General features: G+C 37.1%; 1 protein-coding gene across 2 annotated transcripts in view; it reads right to left on the reverse strand.

Moving 5' to 3' along the window:
* The window catches only part of TOX3 (TOX high mobility group box family member 3), a gene marked incomplete at both ends in the record, with an annotated part of 73,697 nt that overhangs the window by 18,397 nt on the left and 42,181 nt on the right, over positions 1 to 13,119 (reverse strand). Inside the window, 2 exons of one of the 2 annotated variants that reach the window (XM_079541485.1) lie at positions 1,083 to 1,334; positions 5,199 to 5,264. In XM_079541485.1, the coding sequence (XP_079397611.1) occupies positions 1,083 to 1,334; positions 5,199 to 5,264 (318 nt within the window). Of the gene's footprint in view, positions 1 to 1,082; positions 1,338 to 5,198; positions 5,265 to 13,119 lie in introns of both variants that reach the window. The other variant, XM_079541484.1, reaches the window with a different exon arrangement.

Here is a 13,119-nt window from a genome sequence, read left to right on the forward strand (position 1 = left end):
GAACCCAGGCAGAGAGACCCTCAAAAGCCAACAGGGGAATGTACCAATGGAACCTCCTTCCATGATCACAGCCATAGAGTATGGATAGATTCTGAAGAAGTCTTGATACATCTTCACTTTTTATTGTTCTAATGACCAGAACTGAACACCGGAATTGGCCGAGCAGATCCATCTCTCATCTCTACCCTTGGCAAGATCATTCCACCCCTTTCTGGAGGGCTTCAGAATAGTCCAGGAACATAGAAATCAGCTCAGCCTGCCCACAGTCTCCGATCAGAACAGGAGCACTGGGCAGAAGAAAGTCTTTTCATAGCTCTGTATTTCTGAGTGTGATTCAGGCAATGCATCCCTACAGGAGTTGTAAAAAAATAGATTTCCATTTATAACTATTTAGCCCATGGAGTATACAGAAAATAGGGAAATATACACAGATATTATTGGTGGCATACTGTGTCTGGCTCCCTTTCTAAGCTACTCTCAACAGTGTGCTTTCAGAATATCCTGCAGGCTGTCAAGTGCAGGTCCTACACCCAAAATGTAGAGAAGCAATTCCTACTCATGCTGTAGTACATTCTGGCCAAAGCAATGCTCTTTCAACACATTATGCCAATTATCAACTGTATAACAAATTCTTGAAAACTAACAGCAGAGAAGTACATGATGCCAATGGATATGGGCTTCCAAGTCTGTTCCCAAAATTAAAATTCTATGTTTATAAAGCCTGAGTGCTTTTTTACAAGAGATCTGTTTACACATGGTATAGCATTGTGCTGTACATTAACAACCATGTTTATCTTCCTGAATCCACCAATATTAAACCTTTAAACATTTGCCAACTGCCTCAGGGAACTGAATAATAGCATATCATTGTTCACTGTGCTACACTGACAACATGTGTCATCATTCATACAGAATACGCCTGCACATAATGCAGAACATTGGCAAACGCTTGGTTGGACCACAATACCAAGAAATCACACATATCTTCAGAGAGGTCAATTAAAACTGATACACGACACAAAGCTACATTATTATGCTTTGACAGACAAGATTTTGCAACTGAAATGCAGAACTGAACCTACCATGTGCAATCCGTTGCTGTGGATGACGCCATCTTGCTCCATGAGATTTCGGGATATAGTAATGGAGGGGAGATCCAAGCTCTGAGGGGGAAACTGGGGTGTAAAGTCATTTCCTTGTGCTGTCAGCTGGTCGCCAAGGCCCTGAAAGGGCAGCAGGATGTCTGCCATGCCCAGTGCAGGGTCTGACTCGGGCGGGGGTGTAATAGGTGGGATTTCGAACTCCTCATCCCCCAGGCTCGGCGTGTGGAACGTCTGCTAGAAAAAGACAGAACAAGGCAAACCACATTAGAGCACACTGTTATCAGCAGCCACACTTGACCAGTCATTCAAGTCTTGTTTTATACTCAAATGCAAACTCTATACATAATTATAAAATTTAAAAAAAAAAAGTTTCATATACTAACGGGGTTTGTGGATCATTCTGATTAAGGATTTAAGTCTAATTATCATATGGCTTTAATAGAGTATCAGTATTAACAGTTTTTTAATGCGTGCTTAATTAGCAACATCTGTCTTTGTTGTTAGTCTGAGTATCAGCTACACTGGATTTGGCTGTATAACAAATTGCCACTTTATTGATATGTTAGTGAAATAGCACAAACAGCTTATATTGCTCTCATGCTTCATAAAATATCAACAATTTTGTAGCACACACACAACATTAATTCAGAACCGACCATGCCACATCTTTTGTCTCCTTTTTGCCTTCTTCATAAACATGAAATACAACAATTCTGGTCCTTATTTCTTCTCCATCCCATAAGTGCAATGCATCCTTCTACACACCAGTTTTGTAATTTGGAAGAGAGCAATGTACAAAACAGCGCGAGTGATTACCACAGCTTTGTAAAGCCAGCCAGCTTTGTTTAAACAGTAGGTTTGTTGTAAACCAAACACCTGTTAAGATGCCTTTAGCAAAACATTTACTGCCAGTTATCTACAGTGTCTGTGCATGTTCGTACATGTGCATGTGTATGTCGTAGACGATCTTTATTCAAGCAGAGCCTGTATCTGGCTTCAACATTGCTGACTTTTATTTGGCAAACAAATGAGCTATGCTTATTCAAATTTCTTGCGAGTTAAATGAACTTTCATATATTATTTCAGGTCCACTGCTACTTAATAATAGAAATCCAGTGCTTGAAATTAGGCCATTTTAAATGGACCCAAATCAGGACTGTCTTGATCAAACTGGGCAGTTGGCAATCCTAAAATAGGCACTCTGTCTTGTTCTGGACATGCAACGCTGCTCTGGGACTTGTTTGTTTGTATTAGTTCAGGATTCTAGATGAGAGGGGGGAAATTGTTTTATGTATTATTTACATTGTTTGAAAGAGTGACTTAATGCCAGTTAATTTTAAAATGATATGTTCAGTGAAAGATCTCATTAACTGCCGCAAATTGTCATCCTTCAAACTGTTAATGATGATATAAATTAATAACTGCTTCAGAGAAGATGGAAACCGAAACACAGGAAAAACCTTTGCTTGCATATAGAACCTGTCAGCTGTCATTATTGGTCTCGCACCAGAAATGATGAGGTCCCAGACTGCTGCGGTCTGCAGTACCGTCAGCCTGCTGAGATGTGAGCGCAATGCTGTAACTTAATTCTGGACGTGAAGGCTGGGCCTGGATGTTTGACTCTGCTGTATCACAAAAGGTGTGATTTTTTCTCCCTGTGGATCCCTTAGTCCACAAACACAAAGGATGGATTGGCCACGAGAAGTGGTTGGCTAATGAACATAACCCTATGGCTGCATTTGCAGTTATTTTGGCACTAATGTGGTCTAGTAACAGATGCAACTGTAATTTGTGACTCATTTGCTACCCCATTACTGCTTAATGAAATCTAACATATCACATTAACAATACGGATAAACACTCATTCTTGATATGTGGCATTTGGCTGTTTTCATTACCACTGTAATTAACACTTGAAATATTATTTCAATAAATATTTAAGGTGTTTTAAAATGGGTCGTGGTAATCATGACATAGAGACAGAAAACATAAAGCAAATGTGAAGCTTCTTAGCCTGAATGTGCTCTAGGATTACACTCTTAAGGCATTATTTACAGGAATAAAATGGGCTTCCAGCTTTGCAGTGCTCATGCCCAAAATGCTAGCGAGAAATCTACAGTCGTGCTAATGTAAAAACACTATAATTAAACCCACTGTAATACAGTAATTGCAAACTTAGGCTTGTGCTTTAATGCAAGTGCTAACACTTAATGATATTTTTATTCCTTGTTCAAGCAAAAGGGTTCGGTGAAATCAGTATCACAGTGCATTTGAACCTCCCTTTACCCATTGTATTTATGAGATAGTAGTAATTAAAAGAATTGGATCTTCTTTCCTCATCTAGTAGAATAAATCTAGAACATCTGTGTAAATATGTAACACAGCCAGGCAATAATACTCTATTTTACTTAGAGAAACAACATTGATCTTAATAGTCACAGCTTAGTATAAAAGGGAAAGTGAATTGATGAATGCCATAACAATTTTTTAATCGTAAATTTAATTCTCACAGTGTAACTTTTCCAAGTACGTGTGTACCCTTCTAAAAAACATATCAAGGACTTAAGAATGAAGATGAAATAGATGTACTCTAAGAAGAAAGAAAGCCCCTAAGTGAAGAAGTCTTAAATTCAAATCACTGGGCCACTCAGACCGCAGAAGGGCTCTGCATAGCATGCAATCCAGGATTTCAGAAAGGTGCTGTTATGCCTAAAAGAAGGTCTAACATTTGTGAGATTCATCTTACCATTTTTTTTTTAACTTATTAACTTTTCAAATATTTATAAAAACACACAGACACAAAAACTGTGTGCATGCTCAAATGCCATCTGTACTGAAATGTTCAAAACATTTGTTCCTTTTGATAAAAATGCAAATCTGGAGAACTGTTGTATCAACATATAACAGCCAATGTCTGACACGGTGAATTATCACAGCTGGAATTAAATTGTCTCTGAACAGCTGCTGGCAGCAGAGCTTTCATCAATGTTTGATTCAAATGTAGGAAAGAAATTCTACAGAAAGAAACATCATGTTGTCATTACAGATGGGGTTTGTGTTCATTATCACAAATAACACTGGAGCTAGTGCCAAACAATATTCCCTTATCTAAGCAGTCTTGCTGGGTAAAAAGAGATGGTGGCCATTGTATAAGTGATTCATAAAGTAAGACTCTTAATTCCAATCTTCATATTTATTGTTACACTCTTCTACTTATTTTCTCCGAGATATTTTTTTTTTTTTTTTTTTTAATAATCTGAGAATACTTGCAACTGAATTACCACTTACAACATGTGAAGTCATTGCTGCCCAGGTTTTAACCTCTTCTTATGTCTGGAAGATCATTTATGGGATGCACACTATATAAAAACAGTGTTCTTTACATTGACACACAGATTACAAGGCAATGCCTCCTGCACTTTCTATCCTTTCACCCTTTGGAATAAAAGATGTTGATTCTTAGCAATGAGCAAAAGGTGTTTCTGTATGGAGCTGGGGTCAATATTAGCATGTTGATGGACTATCAGCTGACTGCAAGGGGCCCCCCTGTAACAACAAATGCACGCAGGCCATAGCTGCCATGCCTTCCTCCCATCTCCCACCCAAAACCACTGAGCACACCTCTCAGCTCCCAGCCCAGGCAGCCCCCCCTACCCAGCCCAGGTTTGTTCCCAGCCCTGTTCCCTCATGCAGCATGCAGCCTTCAGGAACAAAGTTAGATTTGTTCTTCTAACTTAGCTGACTATTAAGAACCCAAATTAAAATATTTGTATCTATAGCAAAAATTACACATTAGCTAGGATTGCCCGTTACTAAGCTTGTTTATTTGCTTCCTTCTGTTTATGATTTTTTTTGTACATAAAGCAGATTTGTTTCTATTGACATGCGATGTAAGTAACAGCCTTATGGACAGCTAAATTGACTAGTAATGGAGAGCTGTCAGGTTATTTTCTTTCTCATTAAAGTCTTTATTTTGTGCTCCATAAAACACACTGAAATTCAGCCCTTCATTCTTCACCCATTCACAGTCTGTTAAATTATCTAAGCACAGTAGAATATAAGCATAGATAAAACAAAGAAAAGAAAAACATCTACCTCATTTGCAGCAAGAAATGCATTATTTGCCTCTGCCATGTTCATGTAGTTGTTATTGTTTCCAAACTGAAAGAAAAATAAATATTTGGATTTTAATGCATGCCACCATTTTCATTTTCCATCATGAAAAATGTTTTAAAATACAAAAACACAAGACAAACAGATAAGATGTGATTTTGCAGATATCCTCTGAAGTCAGAATCAGATTCCATGTGACAGTGTTGTGATTATTACATTCTCTGCATTCCCAGACCTGTACACGAAAGATCTCCAAGTGCATTTCTTTGACTTTCTGTGTACCGAGGCCACCACACAGACCTACAGATGCCTTTGGAAATCAAGTGCTCATTACTAATGGACTATTCCCCATAATAAATAAATAAATAAATAAATGCTACGCTTTTCATGATGCACATAATTGTACTTTGCAGATGATTCTGATCTTGCGGACAGCTGTAGCTAGAAGTAGCTGCTGTATTAAAAGAGATGAAGGTAAGAAAGGGAAGAGCATCTGCAATGTTGCTTTTAAAATGCCATTCTATCTACAAAACTACAAAGCCAAACAATCCCCCTTTGTCCATCACTCATTCCAGTTGAGCTCCCACTCCCAAACAACCTGGAAGGCCAGGAGACTTCACCCATCAGAGGAACTGCTTTGTGCTGAGATCCAGAGACGTGCCCAAGGCAGAGGTGCTGAGTGCCTCACTCATGCAGTGCAGCTCCCATGGGGGTGAGCAGGAAGGACTCAACAGATGCCATCAAGCCATTTCAACCCAACATTGAAGTACGAACATTTGTGGGTAAACATAAGTACTCTTTCTTCTATAGACTGAGCACAGAAAGGAAAAGACTATCAGCATTTGGCTAATTGGCACTGAGCAAGCCTTATTCTCATAAAAGGCATTTCCAAAAGGCAGGCAGGTATTTGTTTTGAGGAACAAACAGCACAAGTTCAAGTTTCTAGTCTTGGGCACAGCACACATTGCAGAGATCCCAGTGAAAGCGAAGCATCACCACCACGATGCCCAGCCTTGCTGTGCTGCCCCTGGGTCTGCACACAGCACCTCCTTATTCTCGTGTTTGTGACTTCTGCAAAGCAACTTTTTCCACCGGCTTTCGTTTTATCTTGCCAGACTCCCTGCAGCATTCAGGAACAGAGGGGGACCATAGAGCAACTCTTCCAAGAGTGTTTCTTTCCCATAAAAATCCAAATTCATTTCTCAAGTGCTGAATCTTTCAACTTGTATCACATTAAGAAACAGAAATGTTTACACATTATGTAAGCTGCTTCACAGCTATTTAAACTCTGCTTTCCTTAGCTACACAGGAACTCAAATAATGTCATCCACTTTAAATCTCAGACGTCACTGGGGAGGGAATTTTAAAAAATAACATGAAATTAAATTGCACCTTTAAGTTACTGTTTTGGCTCAAAAAGATGCGTGCATGGATACCAAGACATAATACTACAGCTCAACACTAGGATCAACAAGATAGGCAGGTTTTTTTCATGTCAGTTAGAGACAAACTAAGAAGGTTTTGCATGAAAAAAAAACCCTCAAATGGTCCCAATAGAGCTGTTGCTTTCACAACAAAATAATAATAATAATAATTAATAATAATAATAATGTCAGTTTTTCAAACTGTACCTAAATGCACAGGTAAAACAAACTTATATAGCTGCAACACTGGATAAATAAATGGGAACAAACCCAATCCTATTTCCATTAGCTTAGAGTCCTAGGGCCTCCAGAGCCACAAATGAGAATGCAGCTGAATTTCACCTTGAATAATACAACTCTACATTGTTTTGATCAACATGCATTCCTCACATCACAACTACTGCCGGTTTGAATGCCAAGCATGGTTTATAAGAATAATGCATAGGAGAAAGTGAATGCACACTATTCTATTTTATTAGGACTGAGAGAGTAAATGATATAATGAGGACTGCCAAAGCTAGAAGTTGCAGCTACGTGGCCCTGTGGCTCTTATAAGGATACAATATTTAGGACTCTGTGGTACATGGCTCAAGCACTGATGTCAGAACCTGACACATTTAAGCTTTTGTTAATATGGATTAAAAAAACACTGCAATTTATTTTTTTCTCTCTGAATTAGAAATCCATTTAAGGCACACAACAATTATCAGTGAGTATTTCTAAGATTAACATTCCTTATTATCTAATGGTACCTATAACAACAAAAGAAAATAAAATGGTTATTATCTTAAGGACCTAAACAATTCAAAAAACAAATTAAGCTTAGAGTGAAATAAGAACTGGGTTAGAAATCCTCTTCTGAACAGTTAGTCTGCGAATGTAATTACTGAAGAAACTACAGCTAATCAGCTGTGAATTGTATCCATTAATTAGTATTTGCCCTGGAGAAATGAGAAAAATCAGTAACAATGTTAACACTGCAATGCACTGATGAGTACTGAAACACAGGGCCCTCAGCGTTTAGTCAAGCAGGTGGCTCCAATGGTCCAAGTAATTTAAAAAGCTCTCACCTGAAGTGCAGAGCTGGAATTACAAAGCACTTCTTGCATATCTTTGTATCTATATAAGGCTATAATTAATGGCTTTTAATTTAGAAACGCTTTGTGATCAGTGGGGAACAGTTATAAATCATTCTAAATAGAACAAGGGGTTCTTGTCTATTTTAGTAAAATAATTTGGGAAAGATGTTTTCTGTAAAATGACTCTTGTTACAATCAATGCTTTTCTCCTTTAGTTTCTGGCGGATCACTTGCCCAGACCCCTCATAAACATGACAGAGCATCCCTCCACTTGACAGCGGGCATTCAAATTAAAGGGTCAGATCTGGCAATTGTGTCTGCCCAGGTACAGCCCTGTGGGGTCCCACCTCCACCTCCTGTGTTTCCCTGGGTCAGAGCAAGACTCAGATGCAGCACCTAGTTCAGCTATCTTTTTGTTTCATGCTGGCTTTGTGACGCTTTGCAAATGAGTTAGCCATAGCTATGAGCAAGGTTTTGCATAAACTTTTAGCATCTAAATATCTCAGAGCACTCAGTTCTGTAACCACAAAGGAATAGGAACTTTCCAGCTTCCTTTGTCAACACCAGTGTGTTGTGTTTTTTTTTTTACAAAAATAGTTGTTGCCTTTCAAGCAATATCTGCAATGTCAATCAAAGCAAACACTACAACACTACTTGTTTCCTTTGATTCTAGGAACTCAACAAACTCCATCTTAAGGTTCAAGAAACATTAAGCTCGAGTGTCATATCTTATTGTCACGGCAAATCAATGGAAACCATCCATACACATATGTTGATTTTACAGAACGGACTGCAAACAAACAAAACCTCTTCTGAACTTACTGTGAAACACAGCTTACATTCTTCATGCAAATTATTGCACGTAAAGTATGACAGTTCAGTTCTCTACTCTTCTGCTACAAGGGCCCTTGAAGTGGCCCTGCTGCACTCCACAGGCACTAAGAAGAATGCTGTCGGGAGGCTGGGCGTTTGCTTACTAACACCTTGTGTAAAAAATGTCAAGAAAACTGATTGTTTCTAAAATAGTTCATTGATGCTCTTCTCTTAGCCGTGACTACTCAACCTAAAGCCCAACATGTAGGCTTAATGCTCTTTTGTAGAAAGGGTCTGTATATGTAATGACATACACTTATGACATACGTATGACATACCTTCTATCTTTCCCCAGTGCATGCCCTAAGGAAGACCAAATCAGTTCCTGCCTAGACTTTAAAAACCGTTTCATTGCACTTCTGCAAACTACATATTTTCAAAGACCAAAAGTAGGCCAGACATTACAGTAACTGTGCATCAAAACGTGACTGGGCTTCCAAACCACCCTTTGTAGCTAGCAGAGATTAAAAATTGTTGGGTTCTGAAAGCACCAAAACAAACAAATTCACATAAATCAAGGAACTGATGTTCTAAGAAGTGTGACATGGTTGGCTTCATTAAATAAATCTTGACAGCTGGGGATACAAATCAGTCACTAAATAGCCAGGGAGTTTGAATTCCTAAAACAACAGCAACAAAAAACCCACTAAAACTTCAGAAAAATCCCAAAAGATTAAATATGAACCACTCCTTGAGTTCTTTTGCAGCCCTGATGAGTCAAAAGCCACAGCAAGAAATAAGCAGAATGAAAGTTTACACCATGAAAACATAATACACAGAAGTATAAAGACTGAAACTTACTGTTATTAGTTATGAAGTTATTCTGGACACAGTATAATTTTGAACATATAAATTTTATGGGAACTTTGCTACTGATTTTAATTGAAGTTTTTTGTTAGAACTCTGGACATTTCTATCTTTAAGTCAACCTAATTGTGATGCAACTCTAATCTGAAAAGCATTACAGCTCATATCCACTATTCATTGGCAAAACAAGGGTAATTGGAGACATATTTAAGGAACATAAAATTAGGCATACAGCTACCCAGATTTTTCTCTGAGCATCTCAATGGAACAAACAAGAATTTTTATAAATTATAAATATAAATTATAAATATTTTATGCTAAAGAGTAAAATGAGATTCATCAGGCAAACCACATTAGGTTTTTTAAATAAGTCCTTTAATAATAATGCTGGTTAATTTAGCAATGCAAGAAAAAAAGAGAGGATAGGATTGGGTAAGTTACTGTTCCAGCACAGAATAAAAGTAAAACCATGTAATGTGAATAAATGTTCCAAATGAAAAATATCAAACAAAACAAGTATTAAAAAAATGCACACGTTTTGTCATCTTCTCAGAATATACCAAGAAACTGACATTTGGCTTAAACAGAATGATTGCAATTCTGTACACAAAGATTATATATCATTAATCTGAGAATAAATAAAAGATTCATTGGAAATGACTACAGAATTCTCCTCTCCCTCCTCATGACTCTAAGAGTCCTTTCACAATTATTGGTTAATGTTTCATCAAAGCATACATTTTAAGTTTCTCAGCTCAGACACTCAATAGTATCTTCAGACAAGAATTCTGACTGGCTTGATGCTGAACTTCTGCCTGCAAAGTAGTGCTAAGTTAGTTCTGTCATGTCAGAGCATTACAAGTGCACTTGTGTACATGCTTCATGTAGTTGCATAACCACCAAATTCTATCATTTCTAATGTCAATTTACTACTTATGGAAAACAGCATCCTCAGCTGATCACAGTTCCAGTAGTTCTGTAACTAGATTTAGAAACCATATCTTTTTTTAAATAAGGACATTAACAAAATCATTCTTCTATAGCGTGAACATGCTGATATGTTTTATATAGAATAATATCCACTTGCACAAACACACATTATGGCAAAGATCTCAGTTCTATCTTCATATCTGGCAAAATAATTCCTCTGAGGTTGCACAATCCTTATGAGTAAAAAGAAAGATAACGATCCCAAAAGATGTAATTACAGACCAAAACTAAATTACTTTGCAGGTCTAAGTACTGTATCTTAATAATTTCACTGGAGAACATCTTCACTGCATTTGGGCAGATTTGATTTTGCTGCCCAACCAATAATTACAGCTCTGGCAAATACAATGCCTGATAAGGACATCAATTAAGAATGAGCATTGTGTTATTTAAAAAAAAAAAAAAAAAAAACCATGTTCACAGCCTGTCTGATTGAATGAAATGCCAAATTAAATTAATGGAGATTGCTAAGTCTAGCTGACTGGTGGGGAACCATGCAGAAAGTGGGACAGCATAGACAATAAACTGTCTGTAATTAAAAGATGAGAAGCTGGACTAAAGCTACTTCAGCCTGATTACTCCAAACAAAACAGTATACACTAAAATTACTTTGGTAACAGAAGTAGATGGAGTGGGAATAGGTTTTGGGAGAGGTTTATTATTATTTCACCAGTACCTTGTATCATCAGATATATTACATTAATGTTTCTTCTCATCAGGAAACATAATTTATTTTCTTAGTGAAAGTAAAAATTACATTTCTATTCCAGATGGATATCCAGCTGATCTCTGTAGAGGCTCTACTTTTAAGTAAGGTGTGTTCATAGCAGGAGCAGTGTGTTCTTCTCTGGAAGAGCAACTACTTCTTGACACTTTCAATACTTCAGAAGCAGTAGGTGGCATTCATATTATTTTATAGAATACAAGTATCTATTTTATTTTTGCTACTAGAAACTAGGAAGCAGATTTTAGTAGCTGGTTCACAGATGTAATATCACTACATTTGTTAGGGATTTATACTCATAAAAGCATATTTCAAAACTTGAAATGTAAGCCTTGTACATAGATAAAGGACAAATTCTATCTCAAAAGGAATGCAAAATGATGTCCTCAATTTTGACGCAGAGCTACCCTGAGAAGTTTTTGTGCTGCCCTGGCATGGTTCTAACAGTTTTGAAGAAACGCCATTCTTTGCCAACTGCAAAAAGTATTGTTTACCACCACCAACAAGTAGCTTTTGGAGTTTAGGCATTGATTCACTGAGTTCAGAAGAGACGGACAGTTTGACCAGATGCAGGCAAAGTACTCTCCATTTGGGATGGCTTTTGTCCAAACGTCATCAAACAGATATTGGAATCCACCTCCACTGACATTCAAACCACTATACTTGTGTACGTGTAGGGTATTTACATAAGCACAGACACAACACATTTGTCATCAAAAGATACTGGTTTTGATTAATTTCATGTTGAGCGTACTGCTTAATATGCAAGATTCATAATTGAACCTTTCCATTCCAATTCCTACAACAAATTTATGATATATTGTTATAGGATAGCACAATAGAAATCAGCTTCCTGAGGCAGATTACAACATTCTGCATGTTTTCAGGGAAAGATATCTTCTGAAAGTAGATCCATTTTCTGCTAGGTCCTACTATTAATTATCTAGGAAATCTCTTAGTACATCTTCAAAAAACTATCTGGAATGGCTTTGCAGGCTTCACCCACCACAACTTACTGCACCATGGTTACTTTTACCATTTTTTTCCAGGATTTAGAAAATCCTCCTAAGGATTCTCTACAACACTGTATTAGGATCCTCACCTTTGATCGAGGTTCTGTAATGAGGAGGAAATGCAGGCCCCGCTGAAAACAAAACGAGTTCCTACAGTGGCTCCAGAAGATTTATTTGCTTAAAACCATATCGCTGTTGAGAAACTGGCCAGCAAGCATAAAATATTAAAATAAGCGTATTTAAATATCCAGTTTTGCAATCACATCTCTGAATTTTAAGCAAATTAGTTGTTCATTTCATGCAAGTTAATAGGAATAATTAGGGTTCATTAATTATTGTACAATCATATATTTGGCAGCCTTCTGATATTTAAAATCTTAAATGCCTTTAATTCAGGCAACCACTCGGATTCCTACTGCTGAGTGTTAAACATCTGCCACACTAATTTTCATATAGATGTGCCTATGTATATACATATGCATGTATACACACGCTTTTACTGATTGCTTATAGCCAAAAAAAAAAGAACCTCAGCAAATAAAATACTTGAGTAAGATCCTAAAGAAAACAGACATTGATATTTTATTCATATATCCTCAAATCTCCCTCAGACACATTGTTTGCAAATAGCACAGATTTAAAAGTTTTCAGAAAGCAATTAGAAGGAAAATATTTGAAATTACTTTAAAAGCTTTCAGCCAACAAATAAAAACTTCAACAATAACAGTAAAAAGCACTGTGTTAATCTCTCCAATTCCAGCTAAACTCTTTAATATGAACTCCTTCAGTGAATTCCATGGCCAAAAGCAGTAACTGAATGATATTTTGCCAAGTGTGATACTGAGCAATCTAAGGAACAGTAATGAAAGGAATATTTAATGGTCTCGTGCTAGACATTTTCAGATCTCTTAAGAAAGATACAGGCTATAAATGTTTTTATATGCAAGAAGTAACTTTATATGAATATACACTGTATTATTATTCTGCTGACTG

The sequence above is a fragment of the Tetrao urogallus genome (assembly GCF_951394365.1).
Source record: "Tetrao urogallus genome assembly, chromosome: 12".
Classification (NCBI taxonomy): Eukaryota; Metazoa; Chordata; class Aves; order Galliformes; family Phasianidae; genus Tetrao; species Tetrao urogallus.